The 23652-nt window shown below is 44.2% G+C and overlaps 1 protein-coding gene across 1 annotated transcript in view; it reads right to left on the bottom strand.

Annotated features, from left to right (window-relative positions):
• Positions 1-14979, bottom strand: part of LOC124035653 (mucin-2-like) — a 34144-nt gene extending 19165 nt beyond the window's left edge. Inside the window, exons 1-24 of the mRNA XM_046349214.1 lie at positions 14888-14979; positions 8474-8536; positions 8120-8381; positions 7871-7985; positions 7296-7386; positions 7097-7203; positions 6753-6966; positions 6530-6655; positions 6097-6214; positions 5849-5987; positions 5551-5661; positions 5219-5288; positions 4969-5106; positions 4706-4870; positions 4505-4599; positions 4279-4405; positions 3265-3517; positions 3049-3098; positions 2694-2794; positions 2347-2498; positions 2107-2245; positions 1910-2020; positions 1590-1769; positions 1231-1470 (exon numbers count right to left, since the gene is read on the bottom strand). Coding sequence (XP_046205170.1) covers positions 1231-1470; positions 1590-1769; positions 1910-2020; positions 2107-2245; positions 2347-2498; positions 2694-2794; positions 3049-3098; positions 3265-3517; positions 4279-4405; positions 4505-4599; positions 4706-4870; positions 4969-5106; positions 5219-5288; positions 5551-5661; positions 5849-5987; positions 6097-6214; positions 6530-6655; positions 6753-6966; positions 7097-7203; positions 7296-7386; positions 7871-7985; positions 8120-8381; positions 8474-8536; positions 14888-14960 — 3240 coding nt within the window. The 5' untranslated portion in view covers positions 14961-14979. The remainder of the gene's footprint in view (positions 1-1230; positions 1471-1589; positions 1770-1909; positions 2021-2106; positions 2246-2346; positions 2499-2693; positions 2795-3048; positions 3099-3264; positions 3518-4278; positions 4406-4504; positions 4600-4705; positions 4871-4968; positions 5107-5218; positions 5289-5550; positions 5662-5848; positions 5988-6096; positions 6215-6529; positions 6656-6752; positions 6967-7096; positions 7204-7295; positions 7387-7870; positions 7986-8119; positions 8382-8473; positions 8537-14887) is intronic.
• Positions 14980-23652: the final 8673 nt, after the last annotated feature.

Raw genomic sequence — 23652 nt, 5'->3', positions numbered from 1 at the left:
GTGTCCTGTGTGAATTTAAGTATGCTCTCTCTAATTCTCTCTTTCTTTCTCTCTCTCGGAGGACCTGAGCCCTAGGACCATGCCTTAGGACTACCTGGCATGATGACTCCTTGCTGTCCCCAGTCCACCTGGCCGTGCTGCTGCTCCAACTGTTCTGCCTGTGATTATTATTATTTGACCATGCTGGTCATTTATGAACATTTGAACATCTTGGCCATGTTCTGTTATAATCTCCACCCGGCACAGCCAGAAGAGGACTGGCCACCCCACATAGCCTGTTTCCTCTCTAAGTTTCTTCCTAGGTTTTGGCCTTTCTAGGGAGTTCTTCCTAGCCACCGTGCTTCTACACCTGCATTGCTTGCTGTTTGGGGTTTTAGGCTGGGTTTCTGTACAGCACTTTGAGATATCAGCTGATGTACGAAGGGCTATATAAATAAATTTGATCTGATATCTGCATAATATTCTTTTGGGATATACATTTTATTAGAATGTATTTCTAATAGACTCTAGTGTTGGCAGTTGCATTTCTTCCCTCAGCTGGGCCTGTCACTTGAGGCCCAGAGAGGGGAGAGGTCAGACTTGTCTTTCACATACCCCTGTTGCTATGCAGAATATCAGAAAGGGAAGAGGACAGGATGGAACATTGTCTTCGGATGTGAATGTATCTGTTAAACCATGTGAAAGGATGGCGTGATTAAGGGGGAACAAATTACTTGTCTGTGCGCAAGTCACTCCCCTCAGTGAGTTTGTCCAGGAGAGGGGTCAAGAGGGGATTCACTTGAGATGGGTGTATCTAGAGTTGACAATTGAGTTATGCCATTGGATGAGGTAATGGGTCTGTGCTATGAAGTACCAGGAACGAGATTAGAACCTCGTTTTAGGGACCAAACTGAACAATAATTTATAGCGAATGCTATCTGGCTATGGGATACTCCTCTCTCTCTCAAGTAAAAATATTTCTTTGTGAACTGTTTGTAAGATCTGTGGTTCGTCATGTAATTTGAGAGTAGTTTATCTTGGCTATAAAAGATCTTTGTACTTTTCTGTGGTCACGTCCAATTGTTCATTAGAGATCATTGAAGGTCAAATGCTATTGCAAAGCTTATTATTATTAAACATGTAGTTTAAGCATAAATCTGACTGGTATGTGAAGTTTGTAACTATCCTCATTTGGTAAAGCAGAAATAAGCCACCCCACTACTAATATATCCTAGTTGAATATATCCATACCTGGTTCTGGCAGGCTGCGAAGACATCACTGTTAATGATGCTGCACTGTTTCTGGGCCCAAGACGCTCTGTACGGGTTGGAGGCACATGGGTGCGCTACAGCGGATACACTTGGACAGCTTGATGAAACTTTCCAGCTGTTTCCAAATTCCACCGGATCAACAACAGTCGCTTGGGCTCTAGTGGTGAAGTCATTGTTTGCATTGCCATCATAGTTTCCACACAGACCACACACCAGCCCCTGAAGAAAATAGATCATGAATTAAAATGACTGATTTGGCAGGGTTCTACAAAAGTCTTGGTAATATCAGTTTTGACTGAATACTGAATTCAGTTCTTTATCAGAGTATATTAATGTACCTGGTATTGTGGGCTAAGCTTGATAAAAAGACTGGTCTTCTTGTCCCACATGAGGATTAGACCACTTTTGACTTCAATGACCAGATAATTCCCCAGAAGGCTGATCTGTTTAGGAAACTGCTCTTCTGGAGTACTTCTGACAACTTGAGCGGTCCCATCTGCCAATATGAGCTCACTGGTCTGAAGAAGAGAAATATGTTTTCATACATAACTTGGTCTGAAATCAGATCTCAACCTGATGTTTGGTTGATGATTTGTTGATTGTTCTTTACACGAGGGATGGAATGTACAGTATTGTGTGAAGTCAAGTTGCTCATTACCCCCAGGAAGAGCTTGATGGTCTTGGAGCAGGTGGTGCCTTTAGTTCCACAAGGAACGTTCTCAGTGAGGACTCTGAAGCTGCCACTGCCATTAGTATTGCCACAGTAGTCCTGTAAGAATGAAAAATATTATTAACATGGTTCAAATTCACACTTTTCAATGCTGATACAATTCTACCAAATAAAGAGACACCAACCTGAATGAGAGTGTATTCACAGTTTCCATTAAAGTTGAACCTTTTCTCATCAAAAGTGATATAGTGACCCTCTCCATAGATTGCACATACTCCATCACAGAGATGTGTGGTACACTGCCATTGTCTGTCCTTGCAAGTACTGTGAACAACACACACATAATGTCAGGTTTTTCATTATTTGTAAGTCTGTGTTCTTTATGTTTTCTCCCCCATGAGATGTAAGACACAGGACAGGCATACCATGTATTGCAGTCAACCTTAAGGGTCTCTCCAGCTTGGTAAGTAGCTCCATTGTGAGCACAAGGACAAAGTTCCTCCTTGATGCAGTCTCCGTTTCCATCAGACACCAGTCCGTTGGGGCACATACAACCTGATGTGCACTCTGTGCTAATCTAAAGGGATTTAACAAAAAAAGTACATAAATAAGACATGGCAAATGAAAGAGATGTGGACTATGTTTTTGTGCGCTGGAGGGGGGGGTCTATTTGACATCATTTTGATTTTCCAGGGTTTTTGTTCATTCAACACGAATCTGTATAATAGTGACAGTACGTGACAATCCCATTTAGAGTGAGTAAGGGACTCACACAGGTCATGTCCAGAGTTTTGCAGCTCTTCTGACACTCTGAACCTGAAGCTCCTGGAGGTGCAGTTGAGCAGTTGAAGAAAACCATTGGCAGTGTGCATACTGGGGATATATGAGAATTCAAGTTTTAAAAAACGATTTTCAATTCTCAAACAAGAAGAATATAATTGTCATATATCCAGAAATATCCACATTCATCATAATTAATCACATTGCCTTAAATGGATTGCTTGAATTCTCTTGGTTAATTTCATATGTACCTGTTTTGTGAAGGATGCATGTAAAGGGTTACATAATATCGAGCCATATATTTAATAAATAGCTACTACATTGGAAGCAAAGAACATAAAACTTACTAAATAGTCTTGCTTCCCCAGTGCAACTCAGTGTCCCTTGTCTGCAAGTGCTGTTAAATAGTTACAGTATTAATACTTATAGTTAGATAATTAAATTAACAGCAAATATCATTATGACATCATTTAATTCACAGCTTTGAATATATCCATCAAGTTTCATTAGTACTTGTATTTATTTTGGTCTCCTAGCTTTATACGCATGAGGGAGGTGCTTACCAGGTGGCACCGTCTCTGCTGATAGTCTCTCCTGCAGGGACCACCGAGCCCTTGTCATAGCAGGGACAGTTGGTGGGGGCAACACACTGGCCAGCCTCGTCCATGTAGGTGCCCTCTGCACAGCCGCATCCGTCCACTGGAACAAACTCCACCTGGCAAGATTGGTCTGTCATGCTCAGGGAGCGGCAGGTGCGTCCACAGCTGGTCATGTTGTAGGTATAAACTGTTTGACTGGGGCAAGTGGCAAATGTATCTGAGAAAAGTCATTAGATATGATTAGTATTAGCAAGACCATTTTTGTTTTCCTTATATCTTTGTATTTGTGCAGTTATTTCCTCAGGTTATTTGTATTTAGTAACTCAACCCTACAGTTGTTGTTTCTGTCATGTTTTGTCTTATATTGTCTTATCATTATGCTTTCCCTTCTGTTCGTTTCCCCCTGCTGGTCTTATTAGGTTCGTTCCCTTTTTCTATCCCTCTCTCTCCCCCTCCCTCTCTCTCCTCTCTCTATCGTTCCGTTCCTGCTCCCAGCTGTTCCTCATTCTCCTAACTCACTCATTTAGTCTTTTCACACCTGTCCCCTATTTTGTCCTCTGATTAGAGTCCCTATTTCTCCCCTTGTTTTCCGCTTCTGTCCTTGTCGGATCCTTATATGATGTTCGCTGTGCTGTGTCATTGTCTCGCCCTGTCGTGTCTTGTCTCCTTCAGATGCTGCGTGTGAGCAGGTGTCTAAGTCTGCTACGGTCGGTGCCTTCCCGAGGCAACCTGCAGTCAATGGTCGAGTCTCCAGTCTGTCCTCGTCACTACGAGTGGATTTTAGTTTTTTCATGTTTTGTTTTCTTCTTATATTGTCCAGGAGTATACTTTTGCCAGTTACTGGAATAAAGACTCTGTTTTCGCTAAGTCGCTTTTGGGTCCTCATTCACCTGCATAACAGTTTCAGTAAATCATTCTATTCTAATCAATTTGGAGCACTCATTAAAATGACACTTTGATGCTGCATAGTCTACTCACTGCAGATAGTGTCTCTCCAGCCAGTGAGCTGGATACCCTCGGCAGCACAAGCGTGGACATAAGAGGAGACGGCAGCACACATGCAGTCCTCGCTCTTCTCACAGTTACAGCTGTCATACATGCAGTTCTGTTGGAAAAAAGAGTCAAAGTGTTTCAGGACTAAAACCTCATCACATAAGAGTTTAATGGTATTACTTTGAGATAGTATCCTTCTTAACTAACTTACGGTTTTGTAGGTGTCAGGTCTTATTTCAGAATGGCAAGGCGAGAACACTCCTTTAGGATCTGATAACATGGAACACCAGTGCTGGGCATATTTCTCTGTGAAAAAGACAATCATAATTTCAACATACGCATATACTATCTCATATAAATTTGTTATAATCATTCAACAAGTGATTAATCTGTAGGCTTAATAAATATGTACCATTTTCAATGCTCAAACTGCAGGGGTTTTCAAAGCTAGTCTTGACATCAGGGCAGCTAGACATGGTCTTCCATGTGTTGGCAAAAGCTACAGCTGTGCCCTCCACCAATCCACTGATGACTCTGAACTCATCTGCCTGAACGTCATTGTAGTTTCCGCAAAGGCCTGTGGAAAATAATTGAAGCCGTATGATGTATTAGATTTTTGTGAATAGAGATACTGAAGAAAAAGGTATGAAACTGATGGATGAATCTGAAGCATACCACAGGTTGTTCCTTTGTAGGATGAGATGGCAGTTATGTAGATCTGCATAACTGGTGAAAGCTGGATCTGAAGTTGAACTCCAAGAGTTGTCTGGATAACAATGTAGAATGAGGAGGGCTTGAAGACGGTCACTTCAGCTGCAATACATGAAATAAATAGAGGGAAACCATCAATGCTTTATCTAGTGAATATAAATGATATGGTGTTTATACACTGATCCACACTACAGTTTAATTTGGATTATCTCACCTGTATAGAGTGGGAGCTGAGAAAGAATCTGATTTACAAAAACACTTCCACATGACTGGACTCGGATCACCTGTGAATTAGAGAAGTAATATATTTTATTAAATCTTAATTTGTTTCCCATACATAAGCATTTTATAAGATTGGAAACAGCCCAGCAATATTTGCCAAATCAGGGCAATTTTAAATAAGGTTATTACGTGTTAAGACAAAACATTTGAGGGACATTTATTTGCAAACCAGTATGATTATCCTAAAGAAGTGTTTTTGTTTGAAAATGAGTTGACAGGTCCCTGTATTATTTGCTCTGAAACATATTTGGAGAGTTGCCTTACGGTGGATCTGCTGGAGAGGGCAAGGGTAACAGCCCTCATACACGTCTCAGTGTCAGTCAACCCACACTTCACAATGTCTCCCAGCACGGTGAATTCAGTTCCATTGCATTGCTGGAAAAAAACAAGCACAAGTTTGAAGGCAAAAACATGAAATGAGAGTGACTCACTTCAAGAATGACCCCTTTGACCTTTCAACATATGGCAGGAAAAGCTATTTTACCTCCCCTTTGCACTGAAAAGTTATGAATATTTTCTACTAGTTTATATTGCCTTGCTATACTGCACCAGTTGCACTGACCTTGGTCAGAATGTAAGAGCAGCCCCCGTGAAAGGTGTAGGCTTTCCCATCAAAGGTGTTGATGTGGGATCCTCCCTCCACAGAGCAGGTCCCAGGACAGTCCTTGTCTGTGCAGGCCCACTGACCACCAGCACAGGTGCTAAAGGGAACATTTATACAGGCTCATCTGTTTGGAATGATTTGGCATGATTCATGAAAATGAGGCATGGGATATGTCATGTTTAAATCAGATAATGTACTTGGCCTACCATTCTTTACAGTTGCTGGTGTAAGATTCTCCAGATTTGTATACTTGTCCATTGTGGACACAGAGGCATTCTCTCACTGGAATACAGCCACTGTTGTTGACATCATCGAAAACAGTACCTATTTGGTGAGAGATCAGGCAGAATTGTAAGACAATATTCAGAAAGATTTTAGTTCCTGACAGAAAATTCACTGTTTAAGAGATTGCTATAACTGCATTCAGTAAGGAGTGTTACTCTAATGTTTACTTTATACAGAAAACTGCACTGACTCCAAGAAGTAACTGAAAAAAACATTTATTATTTACTTCTTCCTTTGTCACTATATTCAGATACGTTGCAAACATTGACATAAAAGGCAGAATGGGTAAAAGTGTGGTGTTTTCATGATGTACTTAAGGTTAACTTGTACAACAGAGTTGAACCTATGTGTTACCTAGAGGACAGAAGCAGCCGCCTGTACAGTGGTCTTCACACAACTGTCTGGCCTCTGGGTTGGAGCAGGTGTCAACACAGGGGCTTCCACACTCCTGGTACTCCATGTTGTCAGGGCATGTCTTATCTGAGAAAATAATGTGATTAACAGATTCCTTAAAATAGATTGTGAACATGAACATTAAGTGTTTGGTGGCCATGTTGAAGAGTATATGCATGCTTACAGCAGAACTGTTCAGTCCTCCATTGCTGGGGCTTCCCCCCTGCATGAACACACTGACGGGAGTACTCTGAGATGGTGTTGCACAGGCAGAATGAGTTGGTGCTGTTATCACAGTGGCACAGGTCAGCCAGGCAGGTCTCGACGAAGGCGTCCTTGTCCAGATAATTAGTGCAGCTACTGAAAGCTGCACCGGAGAACAGCTGCTGACAAAATTCCTACAAATAGAGACAAACCATAAAAGGTTCCCATATAGAAAACATTTGATGGATCATATGGAATAATTGCCATTTCTAACTTCTATTAACATTGTTTTGTATTCTTCTTCTGTGGTTTGAATTGTAATACCTCATCTCCACAACTCTCCTCGGAAGTTAGTGTAGGCTCCTCACAGACTTCCAGAGGACCATCCAGTTTCCAGAGGTTTCCATAGTCAGAGCTAGAGAGTTTCCCACCTGCAACAACACAGACATTGACAATTAGATTTTCCACCTACAGTATGTAATGTAGTTACATTTCAATAGTTTGGTCTGATTTTTTATTTTACCATTGATGATGAACTCATTGTATGTTTGGACTTCATTGAAGTCACCACACAGTCCGCAGGTCTGGTTTCTGTACTTCTCGTTCATTTCAATCTGTAGAATGATCAGACGCAAGTTGTTTAGTAAAACAAAAAATCTCATCCTATTCAGCACCATTCACGTGTTCTAAGGCTTGGCTATCCTCCACATTTAAAACCTTTATTTGCATTAGTCTTTATATTAGGGTGTGACAGAAAATCTCATTCAAATCTACAAGTATTTGCAAACACTTCATCAAATAAACATTGGAACATTGTCCTGTGTGTGTATAACCTATACATCTTCACAGATCCTGTTAAATTCATCCTCGTTCTTCAGGTAATGCTGCCTTTCAATGTTAACATATCTCGAGGTGAGTAGACAGTGATTCAACCAACATGAGAGAAGGTGCAGCCAAAAATAGGTTTCTCTCACTCATGATTAACTGCTGATCATTGCCAATGATAACAAAGATTTTATGCTTTTAATCTGAAGAAAAATGTATTATTATTAACTAATCAACCATTGAAGAGGAAAGTTAGAAAAGCAGGTATTTTACCATTAGGGAGTCATCCTTGTTCCAAACAGCAACCAGCCCCAGTTTGGCTACGACCTTCACATTGGATGTAGTCTTCATGATGCTGACTCCAGACAAGCTGACCGGCAGGGTCACCCTTCATGAGGAAGAAGATAGTTAAAGGTCATCGTTATGATTGTCATTTTTATTAAACTCCAGAATGTAGCACATCAAATCCTCAAGAGAGGTGCTTGCAGAATGGCGTATAAGTCAAATGACAGGGAAACTCACGTCTGCCCATTGACCACAACAACACCCTTGGAAAGCTCCACCACTACACCATCCAGCTTCATGGTGATCTTGCTAATGGTGGGCTGGTTGTCCACCACCTGCCGCCTCATCTGGATGTTGAAAGCCTCATAGCTGCTCTTACACAGTGAGGTCACAACATGGTTGCAGGTGGAGGGGAGCTGGAAAAAGTCCCCGTCGAAGGTCTTGAAGTGATAGTTACCCCACGTGCTGCAGACCTGGTCATTGTGTGAGGCATTCACTCCTGAGGGACAAGGAATACAAATGTCAGTTCCTTCTTAGCTTATTGATGGATACCCAGTCATTTATTTGGTGTGCATTCTGTCAGTCATTTACCTGAAAGTGTGGGTATAGTCGTGATCATAGTCGGGATGATTGTTACACTTGTGGTGGGGCTCACTGAAATAAAAGCAATTCATGAGTATTTTACAATATTATATGTACATTACGGATGGAATTCAATCATTGCAGATATAGATTGTTGCACTGCGCTTTTAGAAGTGTATTTGATTTACACAGCAGTATGCCCAGACCAAGGAGCATTTGAAGCATGATGTGACCCATTCAATATTTACAGCGAACCTAAGGCTCAATTCAAACCGTATTGCCAAAGTTCAGCGCTATCATGCAATTGAATTCTAAAGGGAATGTTACTGCTTAACCTGTTAAGTCGACCCTCTACTTTTTCGAACATTCTGTTAAAAATCGCGCAACATTTCAGCGCCCTGCTACTCATGCCAGGTATATAGTATATGCATAGGATTAGTATGTGTGGATAGCAAACACTCGGACGTTTCTAAAACTGGTTAAATCACGGCTGTGACTTTAACAGAGCGTGAGTTTCATCGAATAGCGCAGGAAAACCTGATCACTGAAAATGGAAATAAATATCCTTGCGCTTACTTCCAGTGTTACGGATACAGTTATCCTGTGTGTGTGTGTATCCTGTGTGTGTGTTTCTTTTCTCTCCTTCTCCCCTCACAGGTGAAAATCATCACTCCCCAATCAGTCAACAATCAATCATCAATCAGAAGACACACCTCCTCCTATTTCCTCACCTATCACAGTTCCTTCCCCATGGTTTAAAAACCCAATCATTTGTTTGTTCATGAGCTCAGCTCAGCTCAATCTATAGCTCAATCTCTCTGTAAATGTCATGTCTGTAGGTCTCTGTGTTTCACTCTCGCTTTGTGTCTTAAACCTCTCTTTTGTTTAAAGCACCTCCATAGCATGAGTTATGTTACGGATCTCATTACCATCCCCCCCTAGACTGTCGGGCCAAAAGGGATTCGTAACATAAGTGGGGGCTCGTCCGGGATATGTCATAACTGACACCCATGCCGCTCATGTAGATTGTTGTAGTGGTATAGTTCAGTGTTGAGCGTCATAGCTGAAGTAACATTAGTGTTTGCTATTTTCTTTGGCACTTGTGAAGTAGTGTAAAATGAATACTTTTGATTTGAGATCCTTTTTGGATAACCCTTCGTGGAAGGTTTTTGACAAATGTCGTAGAGTTGATTTAATGACCTTGGCTGACCATTATTCAGTATCGATTCCGCAGAGTTTAGTTAAGGCGGAGGTGAAACGGCTAGTATTAAATGTATTGTTGGAAGAGCAGGTGCTTGTGTTACCGCTGCCTGAGCCTACTACCCCTGTAGCGGATGTTGCTGCTCCTGTAAGCCCATTGGTGTCTGATAATGAGGGAGAGGCTAAAACACCAGCCACATTGTCCCATTTTGATCCACTCTCCCCACTGTCAAATGGTGATGCCAAGAGGGATGTCCGTTTAGCACAGTTCCAACTGCAGGTGGAAGAGAGCCCAAATTAGGCAAGAGACTCTCCAGTTGGAGATATGTAAAATAGAGGCAGAAAAAGAACAAGAACAACGGCATTTGGAGATGTGTAAAATTGAGGCAGACAGAGAACAAAGGCAGTTGGAGTTCAAAATGCGCCAGATGGAACTGGAGGCAGAGACAGTGAGGCTAGCCTCCGGTCCTACTGTGCCTGTTTGTGAGCCGTCCTCACCTGCTGGGTCCTCAAACACGTTTGACATTAGTAGGCAGATTGCCTTAGTACCTTTGTTCAGAGAGTCAGAGGTTGACTCCTATTTTTGTGTATTTGAGCGTATAGCCGTAGCATTGAAATGGCCTGAAGAGGTATGGTGCCAATTACTTCAGTGTAAATTAACTGGTAAAGCCCAAGAGGTTTTGTCAGCGTTACCTCTGGAGGACAGTTTGAATTACGAAGTGGTCAAAGCTACTGTTCTTCGTGCCTATGAGCTTGTGCCTGAGGCATACCGACAGAGATTTAGGTCTCATAGAAAGTCTTCTAGTAAGACTTATGTGGAATTTGCTAGAGACAAGGGAAATCTGTTTGATAAATGGCATGCTGCTAGTAAGGTAACTGATTTCAACTCTCTCCGGGAGTTAATCTTGTTGGAAGAGTTTAAAAATTGCTTACCCGAACGCATTGTAGTTTACCTAAACGAACAGAAAGTATCCTGTCTGGCAGAAGCGTCTGTGTTGGCAGACGAGTTTGTGTTGACGCACAAGAGTGTGTTTTCGGCTCAAACCGAGAGTAGAGCCACTGAGTTTCCTACCTTTAGCCCTAGTCGGCCAGCAGTAGTATATCAAGCACGCCAGAAGAATGAGCGTCCCTGTTTCTATTGTCATAAAGTAGGACATATGATTAATGATTGCTTCCTGCTTAAACGCAAACAAGGGATGCCTCTTCGTGCCAAGCCACCAACAGGTGTTGCTCTAATTCGTACGGTTAAGAGGTCGGCAACAAAACAGGTGCCTCAGGGTAACTGTAGTTTGAAAGTCTCAGTCCCCGACCGCCGTTATGAACCATTCATTTTCGAGGGGTTTGAGTCCCTAACGAATGACGAAGCGTCTCAACGACCGGTTAAAATCCTTAGAGATACTGGTGAGGCGCAGTCGTTTATATTGTCTGATGTGTTGCCCTTATCTGACGATACATACTGTGGTTCCAGTGTGTTAGTGCAGGGTATTGAAATTGGTTTTGTCCCAGTGCCATTGCACTTTGTGAAAGTACACTCTGAGTTAATCAGTGGAATATTCAGAGTGGGGGTACGTCCTATGTTGCCAGTGAAAGGTGTGACCTTTATAATGGGTAACGATATTGCCGGAGGAAAGGTAGTACCCGTATTGGAAGTATTGGATAAAAGTGACCACTCTCTCTCGAATGAGCTGGCACAGAGTTATCCACATGTGTTCCCCGCTTGTGCTGTCACTCGTGCCCAGGCACTACAAGAGGGTGACGAGATAGATTTGTCGAACACTGTTCTGTTCAAAGAGGTTGATCAAGAGGATGGATTGTGTGATACCTCTGAGAAGCTGATCACCTCTGACAAACAGCCCAGGAAAGAATCAAAGAACGTTGAACTTATTGCTGATGCAATACAGTTACCAGTCACTCGTGAGCAGCTGATTGCTAACCAAAAGGTTGACAACAAGCTTGCTAAATGTTTTTCTAGTGTTGTCTCATTGGAAGATGTGAAGAAGAAGAACGTGGCTTACTTCATTGATGGTAATCTCCTCATGCGTAAATGGAAAACCCATGTTGACGCGGATGGAGATTGGAATGCTGTTTACCAAATAGTGATTCCTACAGCCTTTCGACAAAATGTGTTATCCCACTGATCACCAGTGGTCTGGTCATTTAGGAATCACAAAAACTTATGATCGGATCCTTCGACATTTCTTTTGGCCGGGTTTAAAACAAGATGTGGCTCAGTTCTGTCGGACATGCCACACATATCAGATAACAGGAAAACCGAATCAGGTTATTCCTCCCGCTCCTCTTTGTCCCATACCTGTCATAGGTGAGCCATTCGAGCATGTGGTGGTTGATTGTGTCGGACCGTTACCGAAGACAAAATCGGGTAACCAGTTTTTGTTGAGATAATGTGTTGGCAGATGCTTTGTCTCGTGTGTGAAAATGATTGTTGTATGTTTTGCAAGGTGGTTGCTTTGTTGTGAGTATTCACTGAAATACTGTAGTCGCAACCCCTAGGGTTGCTCTTTTAAGGGTGGGAGTGTTACGGATACAGTTATCCTGTGTGTGTGTGTATCCTGTGTGTGTGTTTCTTTTCTCTCCTTCTCCCCTCACAGGTGAAAATCATCACTCCCCAATCAGTCAACAATCAATCATCAATCAGAAGACACACCTCCTCCTATTTCCTCACCTATCACAGTTCCTTCCCCATGGTTTAAAAACCCAATCATTTGTTTGTTCATGAGCTCAGCTCAGCTCAATCTATAGCTCAATCTCTCTGTAAATGTCATGTCTGTAGGTCTCTGTGTTTCACTCTCGCTTTGTGTCTTAAACCTCTCTTTTGTTTAAAGCACCTCCATAGCACTTTGTCATCACCTGTGAGTATTGTTTTTGGTTATGGTGTTTGTTTGTTGCTCGTGGGAAAAGGGGGAAACCCAGACAAGTCGCCCATGGGCATACACTACCCGTAGGTGAACTTTGTTAAATACACTAGGTAGAACTGGGCGGACCACCCACTGTATTTTTGGTTAGTTAGTTAGTTGTTGTTAAAGTAGGCTAGTCTAGCTTAGGGGTGTGTTTTTGTATATTTATTGTTTCTTTCCTTGGGTCCAGCTCAGCCCCTTTTCCTGCTTCCCCCCCATTACCGTGTGTTTATAAATAAACCTAGAGTTTGACGGTAGATTTCTGTTGTCGTGGTTATTTCGTTCACACTTTTACTTTGTCACAATAATAATTTGCATGAGTTATGTTACGGATCTCATTACCATCCCCCCCTAGACTGTCGGGCCAAAAGGGATTCGTAACATCCAGGAATTGTTCAAAGTGAACCGAATTACATGAGACCGAGGTTTCAGCGCCTACCGCTACCACACGTTGTCTAGAGTCTTGTCATTTGATTCGCAATTGATTCTTGGTCTAACCGGTTCAAGGGAACTCCTTCCCTCCGTTCTTCGACCGGATGTTTTGGTCGAGCTCTCTCGGCCATGTTTTTTTCCAGACGACACCTATAGAAGTTACATCACCTCCTGATGAATTGTATCGCTTATTAACGTGTACTAATACCTAAAGTTGCATTACAAAAGTATTTCGAAGTGTTTTGTGAAAGTTTATCGTCGACTTTTTGAATAAAAAAAAATGACGTTACGTTATGAAACGCTCTTTTTTTCCATTTATCATACAGTCTACATAGAACGATATCTAGGCTATATATGGACCGATTTAATCGAAAAAAGACCCAATAGTGATTATGGGACATCTAGGAGTGCCAACAAAGAAGATGGTCAAAGGTAATGAATGTTTTATATTTTATTGTGCGGTTTGTGTAGCGCCGAATATGCTAACAATTTTGTTTACGTCCCCTGCGGGTCTTTTGTGGTGTTACATGCTATCAGATAATAGCTTCTCATGCTTTCGCCGAAAAGCATTTTAAAAATCGGACTTGTTGCCTGGATTCACAATGAGTGTAGCTTTAATTCAATACCCTGCATGTGTATTTTAATGAACGTTTGAGTTAACTAATACTATTAGCATTTAGCGTAGCGCATTTGCATTTCCAGAGCTCTAGATGGGACGCCTGCGTGCCAGGTAGGAGCAAGTGGTTTTAACGGAGTATTCTGTGCCTGAACTACAGTACTTTGATGTTCTTTGAATCGCATAGGTGTGGTCCAAGCTTTTGGAAAGCTCAGCCCTGCAGGTCATCCAACAAATAAAACCGAACTAAAGATTCCATAATCAAGTGTCATCTGCTTTGTAAACTAAACATATTGAATTCCGATGACTGTTCAGTTCCTATTTTACATATTTAGGTATCAGATGTTTTCTGTCAGTATCCTGTCAGTTTCCTATCCTGTTATTTGAGTAATATCAGACATCAGACTTACGACAACTGTTATTTTAAAGATATACATTTGAGTTTGTATTCTGTTCTTGTTTTCGTTCCCGATCAAACGTTTTTTTTTTTCAAAAGTACAAACACACACCCAGTGTGGGGAGTGCTTTATGTATTTATAACACTACAAACTATGCTACAACCACTCATGATAACAATCACTAATGATAACAATTTCTATAAGTTTACACATTTTTCACCACGTGTAACATTTTCAAATTTAGATGGAAACAATCTCATAAACATGTGTATAAGGAACAGAAATAGGATGAATAATGTAATCATATGATCGTGTTTGCTGCCCTAAAGTAGAAAACAGGAGAACTGATTATTATTGTTGAACTGTTATTACTGATTGCGTAACAACTGCTACTGTATGCCTACTGTCCAATTCTTCAAAATTATTTTCTAATACATTTAATTAATGTTCTGTGTGTCAGTACATTTATGAGTAGCTAATACATACATTTTTTTTGATAATGAGATTTTGCATAAAATATATATAGATATATTATCAAATCTGAAAATCACCAAATCATATATTGATAGGGTATATTTGTAAACTAAACTTGTGGTTACAGATTTGAAACCTATAGATTTGAAACCTACCTGCTGAATTAACATGTCGATGACATTCTTCCATACATACATTCCAAGCATCAATAATCATAATAATTTGGTGTTGTCCTGAATACTTACTATTTGTAATTAACATTCAGTCTGATTTATGACATATGTAGATTTTACAGATTTGTCAGACTTTTAAAAATGTAGAATAATTATATTATAGTAATAATCAGAACAGTTTCTGATATAGGCAAATGAATGAATATTCTACCAACCTGTTTCTGTTGATCTGATCAGTAGTACCAGGCATATCAGCCTCCATATCGGTGTGTCCTTGGTTGTCCCCATGGCGATCCTGTGGGTAGTGAACAGGTCCTGCACAGGTGATATGAGAGAGGTGCTTAGGATGGATCTGGTCTTTATAACCACCTGTATTTGAGGAGGGACCTTAAAGGTTAACACAAAGGTGGGGCCAAAGGTTAAACATGACTTTAAGACTTCAATGTTCTGTCTTATGAGGTTTTTAAGTACATCAACAGTACGTTAAGCATGAGCATTTACATACAGATTTAGCTGTTCATTAAGTATTCTATCATTGGGAATCATTGTGTACCCCTATTGTTATTATAAACTCAGGTGGTTCATAATGTCCTTTATTATACTCCTCTACATCTATATTGCACAAGATAATTTACTTAGTCTTATGTGATTTCCTTCCCTTCCTCATTCAGTATCTATCTCTATCTCAGGCAGCATCTCCACTCCAGTGGTTTGAGCTTTTGGTATTTGGTATTGTATTAGGATCCCCATTATTCCGAAAGGAGCAGATACTCCTCCTGGTGTCCACAACACAATACATGCTTTTTCTTTATGTAATGTATATTTTAATGTATAATTACAGATACATTCATAATAAGTAGGGAGGTTTGTTAGAACAAAAAGGTGTATGGCCATCTCCATGGCCATCCCAAACTCTGGCAATGTATAACAGATTAATAATACATTAATCCACTTTATTGGCTCAGTAGCTTGAGCACACATTGTCCAAATGCAAACATTTGTCTCTCTGCTGTTGCTTAAAGGAGTGATCATACTAATTGTATGCATAGTTAGTATTCATAGGCTAGTGTGACTCACCATGCTGATCCAGGAACTGCATCCTGATTAAAAAAAGATGAGCCATTGTTTTCAAAATAATTTTGACACACTGATGTGCATTTCTTCACAACTATGTTAATCATTTTAGCTTTCATATATGACCACTAAGTCTATCAACCTATTATTTTTGGTTGAAAAATGTTTAAATTCAACAGGAATTACTTGTTGGTATGTAGCACATAGCTTTAGTAGCATAAGTTCCTTTTGCAACAGCATAGGGACTATCTACATTTTCCACATTTATGTTTGAAAATATAACATTAATTTTTACGTCAAACCAAACCATCCCTGTTCAATTGGTGGTTGTCATTTTAAGGCATATGGTTATTGTTAAATTTAGACACACCTTTAAATCCTCACTTTAAGCATACATAAAAAAAATGTAAAGTCTCAACACTGGAAATATGCTCCATTTTCTTTTACTAAATGACCAAAAAGTAGACATTTTACTAAAAACCCATTAAAGAAGTTTGCTATACCTGCATGCCTGTAACGGAGATGCAGGGAGTCTGGAAGCAGGTGCAGTTGGTGAGTTTAATAACAAACATGGAGAGATACAAAACAAAAGAAGTGTCTGGACAAGAAAACAGAACCAATACTGCCTGATGAGTAAGGCTACAGAGTTCTAGATAAAGGGAAAGTAATCAAGGTAGTGATAAAGTCTAGGTGTGGGAGTATGCATGACAGAATCCCCTGATGCACGGCTCCAGGCCCAGGGGGATGCCGGTCAGGAGGATGTCCCCGAGCAAGAGGGGCAGGCCTGTGGGTGAAGGGGGAAATCTCAGCAATATAGAATATCGTCCACCGGGACCCAACACCGCTCACCCATGACGTTGGGAGTCCAGGAGGGATCTGATGGCATAGGCGGGGCTCCCCTCGATGTCCAGGGGAGGTGAAGGGGTGTTATGGAGGACGGCATTAGCCAGGGGACCAGGAACCACCAGCCTGAGGGAGGAAACATGAAAAGGGTGAGAGCCGGTAGTTTGTGGGGAGCTGTGATTTATATGTTACCTTGTTGACCATCCGGAGAACATTGAACAGCCCCACAAACTGGGGGCTCAGTTTCATACAGGGCAGGCAGAGTGGGAGGGTCCTGGTGGAGAGCCAGACGCGAACACAGGAGCCTCAATGCGGTGGCGATCTGCCTGCTCCTTTTGTCTGCGGAGGGCCTCACCTGGGCATCGTTCAAAACCTCCTCAGTGCGCCTGAACCACTCACTCATTCACCACAGGAGCTTTGATCTGGCTCAGGGTCCATGGTGCCAGGGCTGGCTGGTATCCCAGAACACACTGGAAGGCAGTCAGCTCGTTGTAGGAGTGACGCAATGAATTGTGGGCGTACTCCGCCCAGGAAAGGAATTGGGCCCACTTCCCCTACCGGTCCTGACAGTGACTCCTCAGGAACATTCCCCAGCTTCTGGTTCATCCTCTCCACCTGCCCTTTAGATGGAGGCCGATACCCAGAAGTGATGCTGACCATGACCCCCAGCTTCTCCATGAAGGCTTTCCATACCCTTAACGTGATTTGGGGGCCAGGGTCGGAGATGATGTCCTCCGGAATGTCATTGCTGGAAGACCTGCTGGAACAGTCCCGCAGTAACCCGGAGAGAGGCAGGGAGACCAGAAAGAGGGATAAAACTGCAGGATTTAGAGAATCTGTCCACAACCACCAAATGGGTGGTGAAACCATCAGATGGGAGATCAGTGACAAATCAATAGATGAGACCAGGTACGCTGAGGCACAGGAAGGGGAAGGAGTTTCCCTGTTAGGGCATGCCAGGGAGTATCAAGGCACAAGGCAAGACCCACATGCAGACACAGGAGGCAGATGGTTGGAGTCTTACAATGTGTATTAATCTCAAAGGGGTAGGCAAGAGAATGGTCGTGGAAAGGCAAAAAGGTCAAAGCCAGATCAGAGTCCAGGAGGTACAGAGTGGCAGACAGGCTCGTGGTCCAGGTAGGCAGAATGGTCAGGTAGGCGGGTATAAAGTTCAGAAACAGGCAAGGGTCAAAAATGGATGACTAGAAAAAGGAGAATGAAAAAAGCAGGAGAACAGGAAAATGCTGGTTGACTTGGAAACACACAAAACAAACTTGCACAGAGAGACCGGAAACAGGGATAAATACACTGGGGAAAATAAGCGACACCTGGAGGGAGTAGCGACAATCACAAGGACAGATAAAACTGATCATGGCGTGACTGGGAGATTTAGTTTGGGTACATATGGAACAGGAGTTGACATAGCGAGTGATGTTCTGCGCCAAGGTGTGCCACCAGTACTTTCCAGAGATTGAATAGTGCGGGTGATACGTGGATGTCCAGCAACGACAGCTGTGTGCGCCCAGGTCCACAGCCAATCCATTATCCCTGTGGGAACATAGGTTTGCTCAGGAGGATAGGTAGCGGGTTCCATTTCCTTGGCCTGGCGAATGTCTACATCTATGTCCCAGAGCACGGGGCCTACGACTCAAGAGGGCGGAATTATGGGTGCACTCAGGACAGGAACCTCTCCTGAATCGTAGAGAAGGGACAGGGCATTGGCTTTGATGTTCTTTGAAGCTGGGCAATATGTCAGAGTGAAGTAGACTCTAGTGAAGAAAAGCGCCCACCTTACTTGTCGCGGGTTCAGCCGCCTCACTGTGTTATGCAGGTGAGTGAGGACCCAAAAGCGACTTAACAGAAACAGAGTTTATTCAAGTCCAAACAGAAAATAACAAATCCTGAATCCTTAACAGGAAATGTCCAAACGGGGAATAACAGAAATCCTCTAGTCTGTAGAGGGGAATAACAGGATAAGCGGCCACAGACTGCAGGTCGCTTCGGGTAGGCGCAGGCCGTAGCTGACAGAGACACCTGCTCACACGCAGCATCTGATGAAGGCAAAAACACGACAGGACGGAACAAGAACACAGCACAGCAAACAAGGATCCGACCAGGACAGAAGCAGAAACGAAGAGAGAAATAGAGACTTAATCAGAGGGCAAAATAGGGGACAGGTGTGAAAGAGTAAACGAGGTCGTTAGGAGAATGAGGAACAGCTGGGAGCAGGAACGGAACGATAGAGAGAGAGAGGGAAAGAGAGAGGGAAAGAAACCTAATAAGACCAGCAGGGGGAAACGAATAGAAGAGAAAGCACAGGGACAAGACATGACAATATATGACAAAACATGACAGTACCCCCCCACTCACCGAGCGCCTCCTGGCGCACTCGAGGAGGAACCCTGGCGGCAACGGAGGAAATCATCGATCAACGAACGGTCCAGCACGTCCCGAGATGGAACCCAACTCCTCTCCTCAGGACCGTACCCCTCCCAATCCACTAAGTACTGGTGACCACGTCCCCGAGAACGCATGTCCATAATCTTCCGGACCCTGTAGATAGGTGCGCCCTCGAAAAGGACGGGGGGGGGAAGACGAACGGGGGCGCGAAGAAAAGGCTTGACACAGGAGACATGGAAGACTGGGTGGACGCGACGAAGATGTCGCGGAAGAAGAAGTCGCACTGCGACAGGATTAACGACCTGAGAAATACGGAACGGACCAATGAACCGCGGGGTCAACTTGCGAGAAGCTGTCGTAAGGGGAAGGATACGAGTGGAAAGCCATACTCTCTGACCGCGACAATACCTAGGACTCTTAGTCCTACGCTTATTGGCGGCTCTCACAGTCTGCGCCCTATAACGGCAAAGTGCAGACCTGACCCTCCTCCAGGTGCGCTCACAACGTTGGACAAAAGCCTGAGCGGAGGGAACGCTGGACTCGGCGAGCTGGGACGAGAAAAGAGGGGGCTGGTACCCGAGGCTACTCTGAAAAGGAGATAGCCCGGTCGCAGACGAAGGAAGCGAGTTGTGAGCGTATTCTGCCCAGGGGAGCTGTTCTGCCCAAGACGCAGGGTTTCGAAAAGAAAGACTGTGTAAGATGCGACCAATAGTCTGATTGGCCCGTTCTGCTTGACCGTTAGACTGGGGATGAAAACCGGAAGAGAGACTGACGGAAGCACCAATCAAACGACAAAACTCCCTCCAAAACTGAGACGTGAATTGCGGACCTCTGTCCGAAACGGCGTCTAACGGAAGGCCATGAATTCTGAACACATTCTCAATGATGATTTGTGCCGTCTCTTTAGCGGAAGGAAGCTTAGCGAGGGGAATAAAATGAGCCGCCTTAGAGAACCTATCGACAACCGTTAGAATAACAGTCTTCCCCGCTGACGAAGGCAGACCGGTAATAAAGTCTAAGGCGATGTGAGACCATGGTCGAGAAGGAATGGGAAGCGGTCTGAGACGACCGGCAGGAGGAGAGTTACCTGACTTAGTCTGCGCGCAGTCCGAACAAGCAGCCACGAAACGGCGCGTGTCACGCTCCTGAGTAGGCCACCAAAACCGCTGGCGAATAGAAGCAAGCGTACCCCGAACGCCGGGGTGGCCAGCTAACTTGGCAGAGTGAGCCCACTGAAGAACGGCCAGACGAGTAGAAACAGGAACGAAAAGAAGGTTACTAGGACAAGCGCGCGGCGACGGAGTGTGAGTGAGTGCTTGCTTTACCTGTCTCTCAATTCCCCAGACAGTCAACCCGACAACACGCCCTTCAGGGAGAATCCCCTCGGGGTCGGTAGAGGCTACAGAAGAACTGAAGAGACGGGATAAAGCATCAGGCTTGGTGTTCTTAGTTCCCGGACGATAAGAAATCACGAACTCGAAACGAGCGAAAAACAACGCCCAACGAGCCTGACGCGCATTGAGTCGTTTGGCAGAACGGATGTACTCAAGGTTCTTATGGTCAGTCCAAACGACAAAAGGAACGGTCGCCCCCTCCAACCACTGTCGCTATTCGCCTAGGGCTAAGCGGATGGCGAGCAGTTCGCGGTTTCCCACATCATAGTTACGTTCCGACGGCGACAGGCGATGAGAAAAATACGTGCAAGGATGGACCTTATCGTCAGAATGGGAGCGCTGGGACAGAATGGCTCCCACGCCCACCTCTGACGCGTCAACCTCGACAATGAATTGTTTAGTGACGTCAGGAGTAACAAGGATAGGAGCGGATGTAAAACGCTTCTTGAGGAGATCAAAAGCTCCCTGGGCGGAAACGGACCACTTAAAGCACGTCTTGACAGAAGTAAGGGCTGTGAGAGGAGCTGCCACTTGACCGAAATTACGAATGAAACGCCGATAGAAATTCGCGAAACCGAGAAAGCGCTGCAACTCAACACGTGACTTAGGGACGGGCCAATCGCTGACAGCATGGACCTTAGCGGGATCCATCTGAATGCCTTCAGCGGAAATAACAGAACCGAGAAATGTGACGGAGGAGACATGAAAAGCGCACTTCTCAGCCTTCACATAAAGACAATTCTCTAAAAGGCGCTGGAGAACACGTCGAACGTGCTGAACATGAATCTGGAGTGACGGTGAAAAAATCAGGATATCGTCAAGGTAAACGAAAACAAAGATGTTCAGCATGTCTCTCAGTACATCATTCACTAATGCCTGAAAGACAGCTGGAGCATTAGCGAGACCGAACGGCAGAACCCGGTATTCAAAATGTCCTAACGGAGTGTTAAACGCAGTTTTCCACTCGTCCCCCTCCCTGATACGCACGAGATGGTAAGCGTTACGAAGGTCCAACTTAGTAAAGAACCTGGCTCCCTGCAGAATCTCGAAGGCTGACGACATAAGGGGAAGCGGATAACGATTCTTAACCGTTATGTCATTCAGCCCTCGATAATCCACGCAGGGGTGCAGGGTACCGTCCTTCTTCTTAACAAAAAAAAACCCCGCTCCGGCGGGAGAGTAAGAAGGCACAACGGTACCGGTGTCGAGAGCAACAGAGAGATAATCTTCGAGAGCCTTACGTTCGGGAGCCGACAGAGAGTATAGTCTACCCCGGGGGGGAGTGGTCCCCGGAAGGAGATCAATACTACAATCATACGACCGGTGAGGAGGAAGGGAGGTGGCTCTGGACCGACTGAAGACCGTGCGCAGATCATGATATTCCTCCGGCACCCCTGTCAAATCACCAGGTTCCTCCTGTGAAGAGGGGACAGAAGAAACAGGAGGAATAGCAGACATTAAACATTTCACATGACAAGAAACGTTCCAGGATAGGATAGAATTACTAGACCAATTAATAGAAGGATTATGACACACTAGCCAGGGATGACCCAAAACAACAGGTGTAAAAGGTGAACGAAAAATCAAAAAAGAAATGGTCTCACTTTGGTTACCAGATACTGTGAGGGTTAAAGGTAGTGTTTCACATAATATACTGGGGAGAGGACTACCATCCAAGGCGAACATGGCCGTGGGCTCCCCTAACTGTCTGAGAGGAATGTCATGTTCCCGAGCCCATGCTTCGTCCATAAAACAGCCCTCAGCCCCAGAGTCTATCAAGGCACTGCAGGAAGCTGCCGAACCGGTCCAGCGTAGATGGACCGACAAGGTAGTACAGGATCTTGATGGAGAGACCTGAGTAGTAGCGCTCACCAGTAGCCCTCCGCTTACTGATGAGCTCTGGCTTTTACTGGACATGAAATGACAAAATGTCCAGCAGAACCGCAATAGAGACAGAGGCGGTTGGTGATTCTCCGTTCCCTCTCCTTAGTCGAGATGCGAATACCTCCCAGCTGCATGGGCTCAACACCTGAGCCAGTGGGGGGAGATGGTAGTGATGCGGAGAGGGGGGACACCGTTAACGCGAGCTCTCTTCCACGAGCTCGGTGACGAAGATCTACCCGTCGTTCTATGCGGATGGCGAGTTCAATCAAAGAATCCACGCTGGAAGGAACCTCCCGGGAGAGAATCTCATCCTTAACCTCAGCGTGGAGTCCCTCCAGAAAATGAGCGAGCAACGCCGGCTCGTTCCAGTCACTGGAGGCAGCAAGAGTGCGAAACTCTATAGAGTAATCCGTTATGGATCGATCACCTTGACATAGGGAAGCCAGGGCCCTGGAAGCCTCCTTCCCAAAAACTGAACGATCAAAAACCCGTATCATCTCCTCTTTAAAGTTCTGATACTCGTTAGTACACTCAGCCCTTGCCTCCCAGATAGCCGTGCCCCACTCACGAGGCCGTCCAGTAAGGAGAGATATGACGTAGGCGATACGAGCTCTACCCCTTGAGTATGTGTTGGGCTGGAGAGAGAACACAATATCACACTGGGTGAGAAACGAGCGGCATTCAGTGGGCTGCCCAGAGTAACACGGTGGGTTATTAATTCTTGGTTCCGGAGACTCGGAAGCCTAGGAAGTAGCTGGTGGATCGAGACGGAGATTGTGAAACTGTCTTGAGAGGTCGGAGACCTGAGCGGCCAGGGTCTCAACGGCATGACGAGCAGCAGACAATTCCTGCTCGTGTCTGCCGAGCATCGCTCCCTGGATCTCGACGGCTGAGTCGCGAGGATCCGTAGTCGCTGGGTCCATTCTTGGTCGGATCCTTCTGTTATGCAGGTGAGTGAGGACCCAAAAGCGACTTAACAGAAACAGAGTTTATTCAAGTCCAAACAGAAAATAACAAATCCTGAATCCTTAACAGGAAATGTCCAAACGGGGAATAACAGAAATCCTCTAGTCTGTAGAGGGGAATAACAGGATAAGCGGCCACAGACTGCAGGTCGCTTCGGGTAGGCGCAGGCCGTAGCTGACAGAGACACCTGCTCACACGCAGCATCTGATGAAGGCAAAAACACGACAGGACGGAACAAGAACACAGCACAGCAAACAAGGATCCGACCAGGACAGAAGCAGAAACGAAGAGAGAAATAGAGACTTAATCAGAGGGCAAAATAGGGGACAGGTGTGAAAGAGTAAACGAGGTCGTTAGGAGAATGAGGAACAGCTGGGAGCAGGAACGGAACGATAGAGAGAGAGAGGGAAAGAGAGAGG

The sequence above is a fragment of the Oncorhynchus gorbuscha genome, linkage group LG05 (assembly GCF_021184085.1).
Source record: "Oncorhynchus gorbuscha isolate QuinsamMale2020 ecotype Even-year linkage group LG05, OgorEven_v1.0, whole genome shotgun sequence".
Lineage (NCBI taxonomy): Eukaryota > Metazoa > Chordata > Actinopteri > Salmoniformes > Salmonidae > Oncorhynchus > Oncorhynchus gorbuscha.
Note: the sequence above shows the minus strand (reverse complement) of the source record. Positions and strands in the feature narration are given on the sequence as shown.